At 43.7% G+C, this 14,361-nt stretch overlaps 1 protein-coding gene across 1 annotated transcript in view; it reads left to right on the forward strand.

The window, feature by feature from the left end:
* Window positions 1–14,361, forward strand: part of LOC149362501 (uncharacterized) — a 38,673-nt gene that overhangs the window by 5,295 nt on the left and 19,017 nt on the right. The window contains exon 2 of the mRNA XM_089573086.1: window positions 13,846–14,035. Within this exon, the coding sequence (XP_089429212.1) occupies window positions 13,866–14,035 (170 nt within the window). The 5' untranslated portion in view covers window positions 13,846–13,865. The remainder of the gene's footprint in view (window positions 1–13,845; window positions 14,036–14,361) is intronic.

Consider the following 14,361-nt stretch of genomic DNA (forward strand, 5'->3'; position numbering starts at 1 on the left):
AGATGAGACCACTCCAAGGAGACAAGTGCAACTTACCAAAGAATTATTAAGCTCGGGTGGCAATTTTTGTCAAATTCGATTTTGAGATTTTGTGAATGTGCAAGGATTTCTGCCTTTAAGAAAATGTGACGCAGTTGGGCACTCGCGATTTCAAAATTGATTTTTGTCCTTTTTCGTTGTCACTTCGACCGGAAAACTTGATGTCTTCTGAGAGTTTATGGCTGTTTTTCTCGTACAATTTTTCGAGGTTTGTCTACATTTTTCTCGGTAACTTTAAGGCAAGCAAAATTTTTCAGGGATGTTAAGTAATGACCTTTACATAACTGGCTCCAAAATCAATAACCTAAGTTCACTGAGTATTTTTCTGAATACAAAAAAACTTTTCAGAGGTGACAATTTCATTGCATTGACGAAGAAACAAACATAGTAAATCTAGGTTTTGTTTGGCGTGCATAATTCTTGTACCAGTAGTGTAAAGTATTAGATTGTACTCTCGTAAAGAAATTCAACTTTGCAAGCAGCAGATTTTTGGAAACGGGTATATTAGCAGAAGAATGAAAATACTAGACAAAATTTTATTCAAGTTTTGAGCTCTAATGCAGGCTGCGTCTATCTTAAATTGTTTGAAAATGTTAGACACAGATTTTATTACAACTGCTGTACAGTCAACTTTTGAAATCCGTCTTCAGTCTCACCCCATCTTAGCAAGGCAAGGCTTTTAGCGATTACCAAATAATATCGAACGTTTTTTGCTTCAATCCACTGGTACAGATAAGTCTGACGTGAGTTAAAGTATCAAATTTCGGGTCTACTTATATTTGTGTTGTTTACGTACAGGTAGGACTAGCCTTAGTTACTCCACCCGAGTCGCTTAACTCATAGTAGTAGTGGAAGAAGAGGTCTGGGTCTCTCACAGCCGCCGTAATCATGCGCAGTGTTATATATAGCGGAAAAGAATTACGAAAGCCAGAAGTGAGGTTCCTGTTTACTGCAAGCAGCATGCTGGCCGGGATGAGCAAATGCCAACGTGAATGGAGAGCAAAGACAAAGATGGGCAAAAGTTTATCATAAAATACCAGGTTGCATACAAGCTGCAGTTTCGTGTGGTTGGTTCTAGTTTGAGCAGATTTGAAGGATTAGTGATAGTTCACCAGCGCAAACAGACAGGACAGAGGAGAAGGATCACACAGACCGGAGCTGAATTTACAACTGAGTTTTATTGGAAGTAAGCACGTAAGTTTATGCAGCACTAAAACGGCGCACATGCGCAGTCAGCACCACACGTTATCGTAAAAAGTGAAAATCGCTGAAAAACACACGTGTAGATATCGCCAAACCGCTATCCACTGTGAAGCATGCTCATTTTCTGGTCTGTGTTTTTCCTCCTATTCTGTCCTGTTAGCGCTGTCGAACTATCATAAATTGCTCCGAACTAGCTCACCCTGCCGTGCTTCGTAAAATTCGAACGACCCGTGAATGTGGTCCCCTCCGTGAAACTGTTATATGCCTTCGCAACTGTTATATGCCTTCGCAACTGTTATATGCCTTCGCAACTGTTATATGCCTTCACAACTGTTATATGCCTTCGCAACTGTTATATGCCTTCGCAACTGTTATATGCCTTCGCAACTGTTATATGCCTTCGCAACTGCTATATGCCTTCGCAACTGCTATATGCCTTCGCAACTGTTATATGCCTTCTCAACTGTTATATGCCTTCGCAACTGTTATATGCCTCTGTATGATGCCTGATGTGATGATATCCGATCTCTGATAATTGATATCATGGTTCACATTAGTTGTCCCTCTTCCTAAAAGAACTTTTTGTTCCAGAAAGGAAATTGTTCACCAATTTCTCAGACTATGCATGCTTACTATGCTGAAAATTTTCATGCTAATCCTTCACATACCGTTCACGACTCTCGTAACTTATTCAAAAACATGATTCTATCATTTGTAGTTGGCCCTATTTCCATCGAAAATTATCCTAATTAGTCGGAAATAATCGGAGCCATGGTTTAACAAGAAAATTAACTAGTTTATTGATCGGTCTCGTCTCAATTTCAAATATCCAGGACAAACAAATAGAGTTAATGAAATTGTTACAGGCACTTGGGACGGAAATTACATTGCAAACAAGACACGAAAGTTTCACTCCTCGCTAAGACATGCAGCTGTATAAATTCGATAAGTCCAATGGTAAAGGTGAATTTTGTTTACTAAATCTTTTATGAGAACAATATCAGTTAAGCTGCATTAGTAACATTTACAACGCTAAATGGTTCGACAGTAGTTTTCAAACCGGTTTACATGCTCACATCTTTATATTGCATCCAGATGTGCCTAATTATGGGTGCCTTTTGTGTCTCAGATCTTCGTAACTTATGAAGGAGTGCTTGAATTATTAACTGAATGAAAGCCAAACTCCGCCTCCAGCCCTGATTTGATTCCAAGCTTTATTTTAACGACTTGTGCTACAAGCTCGGGAGGTTCCTCATCGTTATATTCACCAGATCCTAGAAAAACAAAAGTGAAAACAAAAGTTTTCGATACCGTATTTCACTAAACTTTCACACCTTAGCCTACCTATTCCCACCATTAAATATGGTAGTGGTAACTACTGTTCTTAACTTGCATAAATCAGATAGGTACTAACGTCACCGTACACATGTCTGTGCGCTGCCGGTGCATCTAATGCAGGAAATATTCACCCAGACAGATGCTGCTGGGCTACAAGCAGATATTGTTCGCATCTAGATTTTTCGAGATGTATACACGGTCGATTCAGTAAAAGCCCGACTAATGTGTGGAAGCAGCTCATCTCTTGAAGGCAGCTTAACACGAGTACTAGTCCAAATTCTGGTAACCCCATATATCCCGTGGTTTTTATTTGCCTTGATAAGATTCATACACCAGTCGTACCACCGTCATTTTCCGCCTTCATCACATGTTGGGGAATTATCACACAAATCAATAATGCACAGGCGTACGTGTGAACGCCTCATAACTCAGCAATCTCAGAACCCTCTTCGTTTATTTCCCCAAACACGCGCATAACCCAGCGCACTAATCCGTTAATCATCGCCCTGAATCCACATATAAACTGTTTAGAACATTCCTTTTTAGAGCGAAAGCTACTAAGCCCCCGTTCCTGGGCTTCGCGTCGTACTATTAGTATGTCGTAGTGGTCAGCGTGTAGTCGTCGGCGTAACCGGTGGGTGCGTTGCCATGGGAACCACTCGGAGGATTACCGTTGAAGGATAAGAGTACGACGTGTGTGAGGGAATCCACAACTGGGCTGTTGTTACAGTGGAAAGAGAAGGGTACAGCGAGATCGTAAAGACACAAACGGTGGGTGGTTTCCACGGAAACCATCCGGACGAGACTCTGGGAGGAAGACACGGGGACTATCCGGATGGTACTCTGGAATGAGGAGGCGGGTTAGTAGCAGAATTGGGTATTCCTGGAGCGTAGGAATGCGTAGCCGGAGAGTGATGACCACAGGAGACATCCAGAGGGTGGTCACCGAGGAAATAGCGGGAGCATGACGAGAACGTAGGAATGTAGTACTTACCGTCCATCTGCGGCAGCTGCTGCTGAATATTCTGTCTGAGGAGAGGGTCATCCGCGGCGCCGCGTGCCTAGAGCGGAGGAGTGGGCACGACAGCTAGTCGAAGAGCGAGTAGGCGAGGAAAACTAAAGAGCGCTCTAGAAATACAATAATGAAGTCGTTGTCATATTATTTACAACAGCATATTGTAAAATATAAATACATTAGCATATGTCGCTGAATCTCGCGTCTCCCAGTGTTAACCATCCGGTCAATTTTTTTCCGTCCACAACTGGCGTATGGAATGCGTTGGATAGATCTCTGCAAAAACAACCTGCTAGCAAATAAATTTGCTGAATTAATAATCATGTGGCCAGTTATTATTTCCGCTTGTTTTTTAGCCTTGTGTTGTATATCTTGCTGTGTGCAGCCTTGTATTTCTGGCTACTATGTTTTCCCTTATGCCCACCATGCAATGTCTTACAGGTCAGTAGAAATAAATGAAAAATATAGAATATAGTTTCGCCTGATAACACAGCCACCCTAGAATAATTTTAATTTAAACCTCACATCAAATAAACGCGTAGAACACATGGTTATGATAGGTGGCCATGCATTTCATTAAGCGATAATTCAGGAATCCCTCCCGTGATGGTAATGAAACTCTACATTTTACTAAGGCATGTTTCATCCTGTAGTACGCTGTTACGGTCTGGGATCCTGACACCAATACGTGTGAATGAATACGTTGTGACTCCGTTGAAGGCAACTTTCATGGCAACCTCTTGGAATACGTCTTAGCTTATCTAGACTTACGCTACTAAAGCCATTTAACACGGCGCATATTTTTTTGATCGGTCTGTACTTGCAGCGGCCCACATTCCACTAGAAAAAGATCAGAACTGCAAAATACGCGAAATTCTTTGCCGCACATCTGTGTCGTCAGCGGCTGAAACAATACATTCTTGTAATTTTTTTCACTGATATAGAAAGGACGATCGACACAATTTTGCCGTTTTGCTAAAGCTACACCTAGAGATTTCAATGTAAGAATTGTACCCACGTAGCTGTTTTGTACACGCCTAGTATGCTGCTGGTGTGTTTAATGGGCTAACTGTGCTTACCATGTCTATCACCTGTTATTCCTGCTGTTGTCTTGTTTTTGCTTCGTCATATACCAATGTCATCCTTAGTTCATTTTTCGCTATTTCTATAATTAACCCGTAAGAAAAATCTCCTTGGGGTGCCATGTTGGCAATATGAATAAAAGTTAATGACGATAAAGAAATTAACCGCTTTACCCACGATAGTATAATGTGTGTCCGTGAACAGTTAATGTTAAGGAAAGGACATTGTGTTCGAATATATCGCGAGCACGTATACATACAAAGCGCATCATATCCGCACCGGGGTCTTTCCTTCACTCTGTCCTATCTCAATAAAAATGGTTCTTCCATACGTTTCAGGCTATTCTTGAGTCTAACACACATTTTCCCTCCCGTGCGCGATAAAGAATGCTTCATGTCCTTAGCTCTCTGCGTTATAGCTTCGCGCGGTTCAGTTTTTTTTTTTTTTTTTGAAAACGTGGAGGCTTGGCAGGAAAATCGCTGCGCTAGCGTCATCTGTTGGCGGCTGCGACAAGTTAAGTGTTCGTGATTCTCGTCTGAACAGAGAAAGTTGGCGCATTACGTGTGGGCGCCGAACTCAAACCGTTAATACCTGCGTGCGGATACAGTGTATGTTAAGGCAAGCCTTAGGCCTGGTTATCTGAGCAGTTATGCTCGGGTTGTAACCATGCTCGCACGGCAGTGAAGCAACTCTTTGCGTCTTACCCTCTTCTGAAGAGCCGGCTTGGTCGCCGTCCCCATTCGCAACAAAATTGATCGTGTATAGAGCCAGCTGGTAACCCCGTGGCGCCTAGTAGGTTGGCGGTGGCGTGATTTTGATACGGCTTATTTATGTGAAGTATTTTCCACAAATATACCGATTAACGTTTTTTTTTACGATTTGTAATGGGGCTCCTATTAGCTCCTATTACCTCCATGAAATTTGAGATGGTGATGATGCAAACAGACCTCACAGTAAGGTCTACCAGTTAACCCGAATGGTTTTATATGCTTGACAAAGGGTGCACGTCTACGCATCGGCTCATGATGTTACACTGTGTGCATTATGTACGGTCGCATATGCCGGCACATGTCCAGTTTTATTGGCGTCTCGTACCGCTCGCATGAACTATTTCCAGCAGCTGTGCGTAATCGGACATTTTGTGAAAGTACGGCCGCTTTTCTCAAAGCCTCCCCTGAAGCTTTTCGCCAACCCCGCCAACATATTTTCATTTTCAATAAGTGGATCTTCAATACGGTTGTTGTAACCGCCAAGTGTAGAGGAAGAAAATGCAGGCTTCTCTCAGAGTAATGTCGCGACTGAACTTCCGCGTTCTGAAACATTACTCATAACTAAAATTCCCAGCGAGAGCCTTAAGGGCCATTGTGGACTTTTTGTTCCGTGCGTTTAGCGAAGCATTTTATACACTATTTCCTGTTTTTATTTCCATCGTATTTATTTTCATACTCATGCGGCTTTTTGTTGCAGCCCAAATAAAAGTTCAGGTTGACCTTTTCGAGAACTCTTTTTAAAATGACTTTTTTATATAAAAAGACCTGATAAAAAGACCTACCAGTAAATAGCAGCTGCAGCTACTTCGGTGAACAGCTTGATGGGCTGACTGTACCCGTATCTAGCTGCAGTGGGCAGCAAGGTTCTCAACACGAGCCTCGAATAAGTCATCAGCCTGACTAGGCCCCCTGCAGGGCAAATGCATCTCCCATATCTCTCGATCAACCCTGTCCTGTGTTAGCTGCGGCCAACTTCACCCATCAAACTTATTGATCTCATCGCCCACCTAACCTCCTGCCGCCGTCTGCAACACACGAGTAGAGAGAAATGCAAGAATGCAAATAAACACTGAACTCTAGAGGAATCATATTGATACCTAAGACCAATCACATGTACTGAACACACAAAAAAAAAATGGGTAATGGAGACCTATGCACTTAGAGGATGCGATTACTCCCATGCCGAAAAAATAGTGCTACCCTTCGAGAACTTTCTAGCTACTAACTCTAATATCGCGACTACAACTCCGGGTAAACTTCTGAAGAATGTTGTTTAATTACTTCCTATAAATTAATTTTCGGTACCATCAGTCGCCGAAATGTTGCAGAATTGAGTGGGGTATGAACGAAACTCTAACAGGGATGAAAAAAGACTTAACGGGACGAAACATTATTCCTTACTTATCGCGCCGGTGCGCGTCCACTTCTTTTTCGGTTGTTCCTCCAAAGCGAGTTATTTTGCGCATACCCGCTGGAGGTCAATAAAACGTTCGCGAAGAATCCCAGCCACACACTTCTCTGTTCAGTGTTCTGTTACGCTGTTTGCAAAGATGTCTGCAATGTGGAATTTTCTTTTTCGTATTTAAATACATAGAGGCAGAGAGCCTCGGAAATTGCCATCAAGATAAAAGCAGAATGATCTTATCAGTAACGCTTAAGCCGGTTTCTGTGCTTCATTCATGTGCCCTGGTTCTCCTAAGTAAAGTTTGCTTCACGTTTTCGTTAGCAGGTCATTCTTCCTGCCTTCAAAGGCGCGAAAAACACATGTTTCACCATAAACTGAACTCTTTCGTGAGCGAGATGTACCCGCCGTGACTCACAATAGATTTTTTTCTCCTCGGAGTGTTGACTGTTTTTCGACGGCCAAGTTGATTCACTGCTCCTCGGAAACAGTTCAAAATTAATAACTTCTCTCAGAGCACATGCAGAAAACTTTTGTTTCATAATTATGTATGTGATTAAAATTCGTAGAACAAACTGAATGAAACCGACCATAGACAGTACCGAGTGATGTCACTGCACACTGTCAGCGCAGCACTGCCGGTTCAGACAGTCCATGTGAGCAATTTCGTTGCGACCCGCCTGACGTCACTAATTTAACCACTTCGGTCCAAAATACAATTTTTTTCACACAATCGCTCTTTTTGCTTATCTAAAAAGTTTCTTGCGCCGAAAACACTGGGAGAAAAAAAACTGAGTGTATTAAACAACTAAAATGCCTCGAAGGTAAACGTGCAGTCCCTGTATGCTCCTGAATAAGGCAAGATTTAATTTTTCAAACAGGCCGCACAGATGTTCTGTGTGACTTTCTTGCATGCAGTGCAATGTCATGCCTTACCGTACCTACATGAATGCAGAATTCGTAGTAATATAATACACGCGCAAATAATATCCTGCCCACCAAGCGCTCTGTAATTTCTATCCAGCACTCGCGGCGCCAGGAACTCGGGGTCGTAAAATAATTCTTACTACATTAATTTTTATTTTTGGCTAAAAAAAATCGCAGTAAACCCTATTTAGGCCAAAAGGACCTAACTAAAAAAAACGATCGGGTTGCTGCATTTTAGCCAAATATTGTCCCGTATTATACATTAACATCATGCAGCTAAGGGTAGCTTTTGTGAAAATAAAAAAACTGCAATTAAGCAGCCACATAACCGAACAAGAATTACAATACAAAACCACAGAATGGCATGTTAATAAAGAAAGTATTTTTTGAGACGTCCAGCCAGACTGTCCTCCTAAATTCAATGACTGCAACAACTTTGGTGCCTCTACATATCTGTAATTTGTTGAAATGCGTTTTTAATACTTGACCTGAAAGTTGGTGTGGTGTCTTGAGAAGCAGGTTACTTTTGTTCTAAAGTGGCTGTTTGGACTTTTTGGTCAGTGATCATGGTTAAAGAATGCAGTCCGAAAAGACAAGGACAAACGAAGAAGTGGACAGAATATATGATCACTGACCATTATCACTGACCATTATCACTGACCATTATTACTGACCATTATCACTGACCATTATCACTGACCGTGGTCACTGACCAGTAGAACCATGATTACTGAACAACAAGCCCAAACAGCCACTTTAGTTCATCAGATTTCTTCTACATTGGGCTCTTTTCTATCTACCTTGAGCAAGCAAGATTCCGCCATAACCTACGTGAACCTTATCGGGATCTCTACTTGCAAGGCCAGGATACTCTCCTATCTCAAAAGGAAAATTGTACTGTTTGAAGTAGTTAGCGCCAGACCGGTCCACTGCTTCGTTTGTCCTTGTCTTTTCGCGCTGCATTCTTTAACCATGATTACTATTGTTCGTCCAAGATAAACCTCAGCTTTCAAAAGCCGCCAAGGTGGCCATGCGGTTGTTTGCCTCGATGAGCGCTCTTGTTTCAAAATTGAATCGTGCAGCTCGCTTTTTATCATCGTTTATTGCTATTCGACCTTATCTAGGAATAAGTTCACACAGATCGTTTCTTTCCTTCGCGAGAACTAAATAAATCTTCTCCGAAAGCTACTGTGGGCATGGCTTCAAGGCAGTGAACACTACCTTCAAGGCCATATATGAAATTCTTTTTTTACCGTTCCGGATTAGTTCAGACAAGAGAAATGCACCGTATCATATGATACGCTATGCGGTAAGGGTTAAGTGGCGACACATTGTTAACACGTACTCAAGGTGGAGCTGCCGCAGTGTTACAAAAAACCACTTTGTGCCTCGCGAATGTACTGTACAAGAGCGGAATTCGCTCTACCAGTTGGTACATGACATAAAATGAGTCGTGCAACTGACGGGACGTAGAAGACGCAGACCAGCGCTCACACAATCAAATGGAGGAATTTTATTTCAGCAAGAACAACATATACCACAGGGCCACGCCCAGTGCATGAAAAACACAAACCAAGACTAAGCAGCAAGGTTGTTCGCATTCTCATTGATTGCTGCTATAAAATCCCTTCAGGTAATAGTGCCAGCGCTGGCGTCTTTTCTTCTTCTATGCCCCATGTGTTGCGTTGCTAATTCTATATAGTGTACGGTATTTTTTACCCCCCAAATTTAACTGACGCGACTGGTCTCTAGACAGTAGACAACGGACAGCTGACGCATGACCCCGCCAAAAGTGCACCCGCTCGAGTCAACAAAACAAAAATCCCTTCCTATTTGTTATCGCTCTGCATAGAGAAATTTCGTAGAGGGTAGCATGTTTACGCTGACGAAGATACGCAGTGACCACTCGGCGACGCACTGCGGCAAGGAAGTAAGGCATATCTGATAGCCGCATCAAAGGTCAGTGTTATTAGCGCTTGCCGGAAATGGACTACTCACCGATCTGCTCACCACGGTGACACACGCGGAAGGCCCGTGGTTCCGCATTCCATAAACGCTATTCTCGTAACTAATGCACGCGCACTATCGGTGTGCTGCGCGGATAAATGAAAAAAAAATGCCAACACACCTGTCTATTTTGATTTGCCTCTACAGAAATGCCAACCGTTGCGAGTTCTCGCTTGTATCTATGCACCATGCGCCGTCCTGCAGTTGAGTCAACCAGAGCTGTGTTGAATCAGCGGAGGGAAGCGTAGAAGCACTTTTTTTCGAGCGGTAGCACTACTAGCCGCATTTTCTGATTTTGGACATATGTACCCCCTTTGCCGAAAGTAACCGAGCAACAGGTTTTTGTTTCTAAACCGTATAACGGAGTCTTTACGGCACCCCTGAAGACCGAAAAGCGACGAAACGTGAGAAGGGTTGGCCTTACTTCACACTTCAGGGGTTGCCACAAGTGCTTCGCTACGCGGCTGAGAAACAAACCGCTATTGCCCGGTTACTTTTGGCAGAGACTGTACGTACATGTCTGAAGCCTGCTTTGTGGCAGGCGCCCCACCTGCCAACCGGGTTGTAAACAACCTGTCAGGTGGTACACCGGTCAGGTCTTCACCTGGGTGAAGACATTTGGGGACTTTACCCAGGTGTTTACCTAGAAGCCTTTAGGGTGAAGGCCTTCCTGGTAAATACTATCCTGGACATGCCAAGTGTGTACCCCTGGCTTGCCTTCACCTGGGCGAAGGTCTTCAGGGTAATGGCCTTTTAGTCAGAACTCCTTAAAGCACGTAAGGACCTTAGGTGCCCAAGGTAACCAGTGCTACAGCACGACATTCCGCGCATAGCCATGCTAAGTCGTCTGCAATTTTTTATCATGTCTTGCATAACTGGAGTGCCACAATCGGCGCATGGCATGACATTAGGCGCAACGCGTACGCCTTAAACTCGCGTGTTCTGGTTATCGTGACGTAGAACATCACAGAAATATGCAAATCATTCTAACGCGCTAGCGTTGAAGGCACCGTGTCGCACAGAAACCGTTGGCGAGGTTGACCGGCGGCGTGGCTTAAGACTCACCGACCGGTTTGTGACGTCCAAACCACATTACCTCGCCCGGGTAATTCAAACAACCCTGTGCGATCACACACTTGATTCTCTATACCAGGTGTTTCAGGGAAGACTAATTTTCAGAAATAGGCTTTTGGGGGCGAAAATATGGCTTTTGCGTCGCAGTATTACCAGTGTTGGCGGACACCGGAATGCCGGTGAATTGTCTTAAGTAATAAGTTGCTTAACTAATTTCTGATATTTAACTTTTTAACTATCACAGCTAGGTTACTAGATTTGTAGCCGGTCGTTAGTGATAGCTATATCAGTTTTTAGAATTTCGTAAACGCGATTATCCTTGGCGCTATGGCTCACCTAAATTTAGCTACTTCCTGCCGAAATATATGCGCTTTCGAAATGCATGCAGGCAAAGAAACTTTTCCAGTGCACGTAACTACTCAAAAAAAAAGCCGCAGCGCTAAGGGTAGTCACGTTTTCTAAATACCAAAAAGTGATATAGCTATTACTAACGACCGGCCACAAATCTCTAATTGCAACTAGGGGCCTAGCTCTAATAGTTAAAAGTTTACCTTTCAAAATTAGTTCAACAGTTTACTAATTAAACGATTGACCGGCTTGGTAGACACTGCCAACACTGGTAATATTGTGCTGATAAAACCATATTTATAACAAAAGAAACCTGCCTTTGAGAAATACTTATCCCCTGAAACACCTGGTATATATGATTTTCCATCAATGCGCGGAACTGGCTCGATAAAAGACAAATTGGCTCTAGCGTGCTCGGATTAGTCGCAAACTTACAAATCCAAAGTAAAGCAATTGCGGTGGAAGGTGAAGTTTGGTGAGTTAGGTGGAATTCGAACCCACTACCCTTTTACTACCAACTACTTCTTTTTTTATTATCACACCTATTGCTCTTTCGCTTCGTCCTGTGAAATGCAGATGGAAATTAGTTCGATTCGCAGCGCGGGACCCCGTGGCTTTGAATGTTATCCGGTAGCACAAGGAGCTTGCCGACCCAAAAGTTGCCGTGGATTGTCACAGTTGGCCATAATATTAATAAAGCAGAGAAAGAAACTAAGCGAGTGGGTTTCGAACCCATGAAAGCGAGAACAGATGAGCTTCACTGGCCGCTTCATTAAACCACTACGCCATCGCTGCTTTTGTTCTTTATTGCCCCAGCATAAGAGCCCGCGAGTTGTTGTTGTCAAATACTTTATTTTCTCAAATTTCAAAGGGGAAGGGTTACAGGATCAGGCAGACGAGAGCCCGTCAACCCACTTCTAGCCTATTTGCATGTCGCCGCTTGGACGGCTGTATATGAGCTGCGCATCAGTGCCTCCAACTCTGCATGTTTTCAATGTTGCTGTGTCTTTTTGGCAGATCTGAGAACCCAACATCATATGCGTGAGGTTCGCTGGCTGGGGAAAGAATACACATGTACCTACATACTTGTCTGGATTATTGTGCGAGCAAATTGGGTGCAGTGCATACGTATTTGTCTGTAATTGGCGCCAGATGTGTTCTTGAACTCTGTTGGGCTTTGGACATTGTTTACGGGCTAGTCGGTAGGCCTGCGTTAGCTCCTGGTATATGGTGAGTGGCTTCTTCTGATAGTTACTGCCGTCTCCGTCTTCTCCCTTTGCCCGGGACGCTAGCTCTTGGGCAGTGTTTTGGTCTGAATCGTTGCCTGGGAGATGATCCTGACTGTGTGTGAGAGCGTTAGGTCTGGAAGGATTCTGGCCGCGTGGGGTGCCAAGCGACCCCGAGCGTGAGTTCAGCTGCCATTTTCTCACGCTGTGGTGTCGATGTCGTCGTCTTCGTAATCTGCCATTCGTGCGCAAATCGGCCCAAATATAGCCCTTGAGTACTTGCACGCGACCGCCTGATTTTGAACGCGTGGCCACTTTACTAACAAAGACGCTCGGAAGCGCCATCTCGTAAGCATGCTGAATATCGTACGAAATGGCGGGAGATTTGAACCAACTAATTTTTTCACCGTTGCTGTTCATTAACTCGTGTCATCGCATTTTTTGGTGTGCCCGGTGTTCGGCGTCTGTGCTCATTGTAGGTCAGTCTGAACAGAGCGTACTTCATTTTCAGAAAACGGTGTACGAGTAGCCGTTCTCGACCGCTTGATACTGCGCCGCTCGCGTTTCGAACAAATTTCAGTCAGTTCCTGCCTATTAGATTCTGTCATTTTCATTTTTTTGTGCGGAGACGTATTCGGGAACATCTGAACGGTTGATTTGGTGGCGCTTTTTGATTTTATCCATGGCTGTCTTCTTGTCTTGACCCCTATCGGCGATCAGTGTTTTCGTTTTGGACGCTTCAACAACTGCTTTCATTTCTTTTTATCTGCCCGCACCATTTGTCTTAAAATTGTAAGACAAGGATAGAGACCTGGAGAAAGCAATATATAACTATAATCTTTACTTTAAGCCCTAGAGAACACCATGATATCGCGTTTTTCCCCATGTATTCTCGGCTCAATGAAATAGTTTCTATCAAGAAAGCAAAAGGCAAACATTTGTCCATTTTCCATAAGGTACGAAAAAACTGTCGTAATAGCTGCACACTTACGTAATAGCTGAACACCTAGCCGGTTGAGCTCTACACTGCTGAAGAATTTGGCCCGCTGAAATCCGCGTCTTTTTAACCGCTTTACGATTCAACAATGCTCACTTCGCAATTTCTGTCTCAGTTTTAGAAAAGAAAACATAGTAAACACAAGACGGGTTGTACCCGATAAATATACAACTAATTTATTTGCCTGTTTAAACTTTAGGGGGCGTAAGGTACCTAAATTTCACATTTTGTCCCATGTCACGTTCTTCCCCCTCTCTCCTATGCATAAATAAAAATGTTTTCAGGTAAAGATGCAATCGTATTCTTCAAACAGCACGTTTGTTGCTGGCTGAAGCCTGTTTTCAGCCTGTTTTCTTGGTTCGCATTCATGACTGAAAACTCATTTCTGAAGCAAATCTTTCTACTTCTGTTTGCAGCGGAGGCGGAGTCCCCGGCCATGAGTTGGCGCGGCGGCACCGACCATTGGGCCAGGGGCCACCCCTACCAGTCGCGGTACGGACACGAAGGCGACGGCGATGACGGAGCCAGAGGGCGTGGCGCAGGCAGACCCCAGCCTGCTCGCGGTGCAAGAGCCAGTGCAAGCCAGGGGCTAATGCGAGACGCCAGGTACGATGAGTGTTCCTTTGACGGGATTAATTGTGGACCGAGGGTGCTCTGCTTCGCAGGGCATGAGTGGAAGATCGTATATTTGAAACTTTAAAACGAAGTTGAGTAGCTCGATCCTTTACAAACCCGCAGTTTATGCGTGCTGCAGAACACAAGTGTGGTGCATATACTCGCTTACTAAGTGCCGTTCGGGTATGATCGCACTCTATTAGCGTGTAGCCAAAAGGGCCTAAGATGTGTGTGCCAAGTCATTCACAAAAAGAGACTATGCCAGAAAAAAGGCGACATAAACCTGTGGCGAAAGAATACGTGTGCCTTTTATTTTT

The sequence above is a fragment of the Amblyomma mixtum genome, chromosome 2, assembly GCF_055824585.1.
Source record: "Amblyomma mixtum isolate Tamu chromosome 2, ASM5582458v1, whole genome shotgun sequence".
Classification (NCBI taxonomy): domain Eukaryota; kingdom Metazoa; phylum Arthropoda; class Arachnida; order Ixodida; family Ixodidae; genus Amblyomma; species Amblyomma mixtum.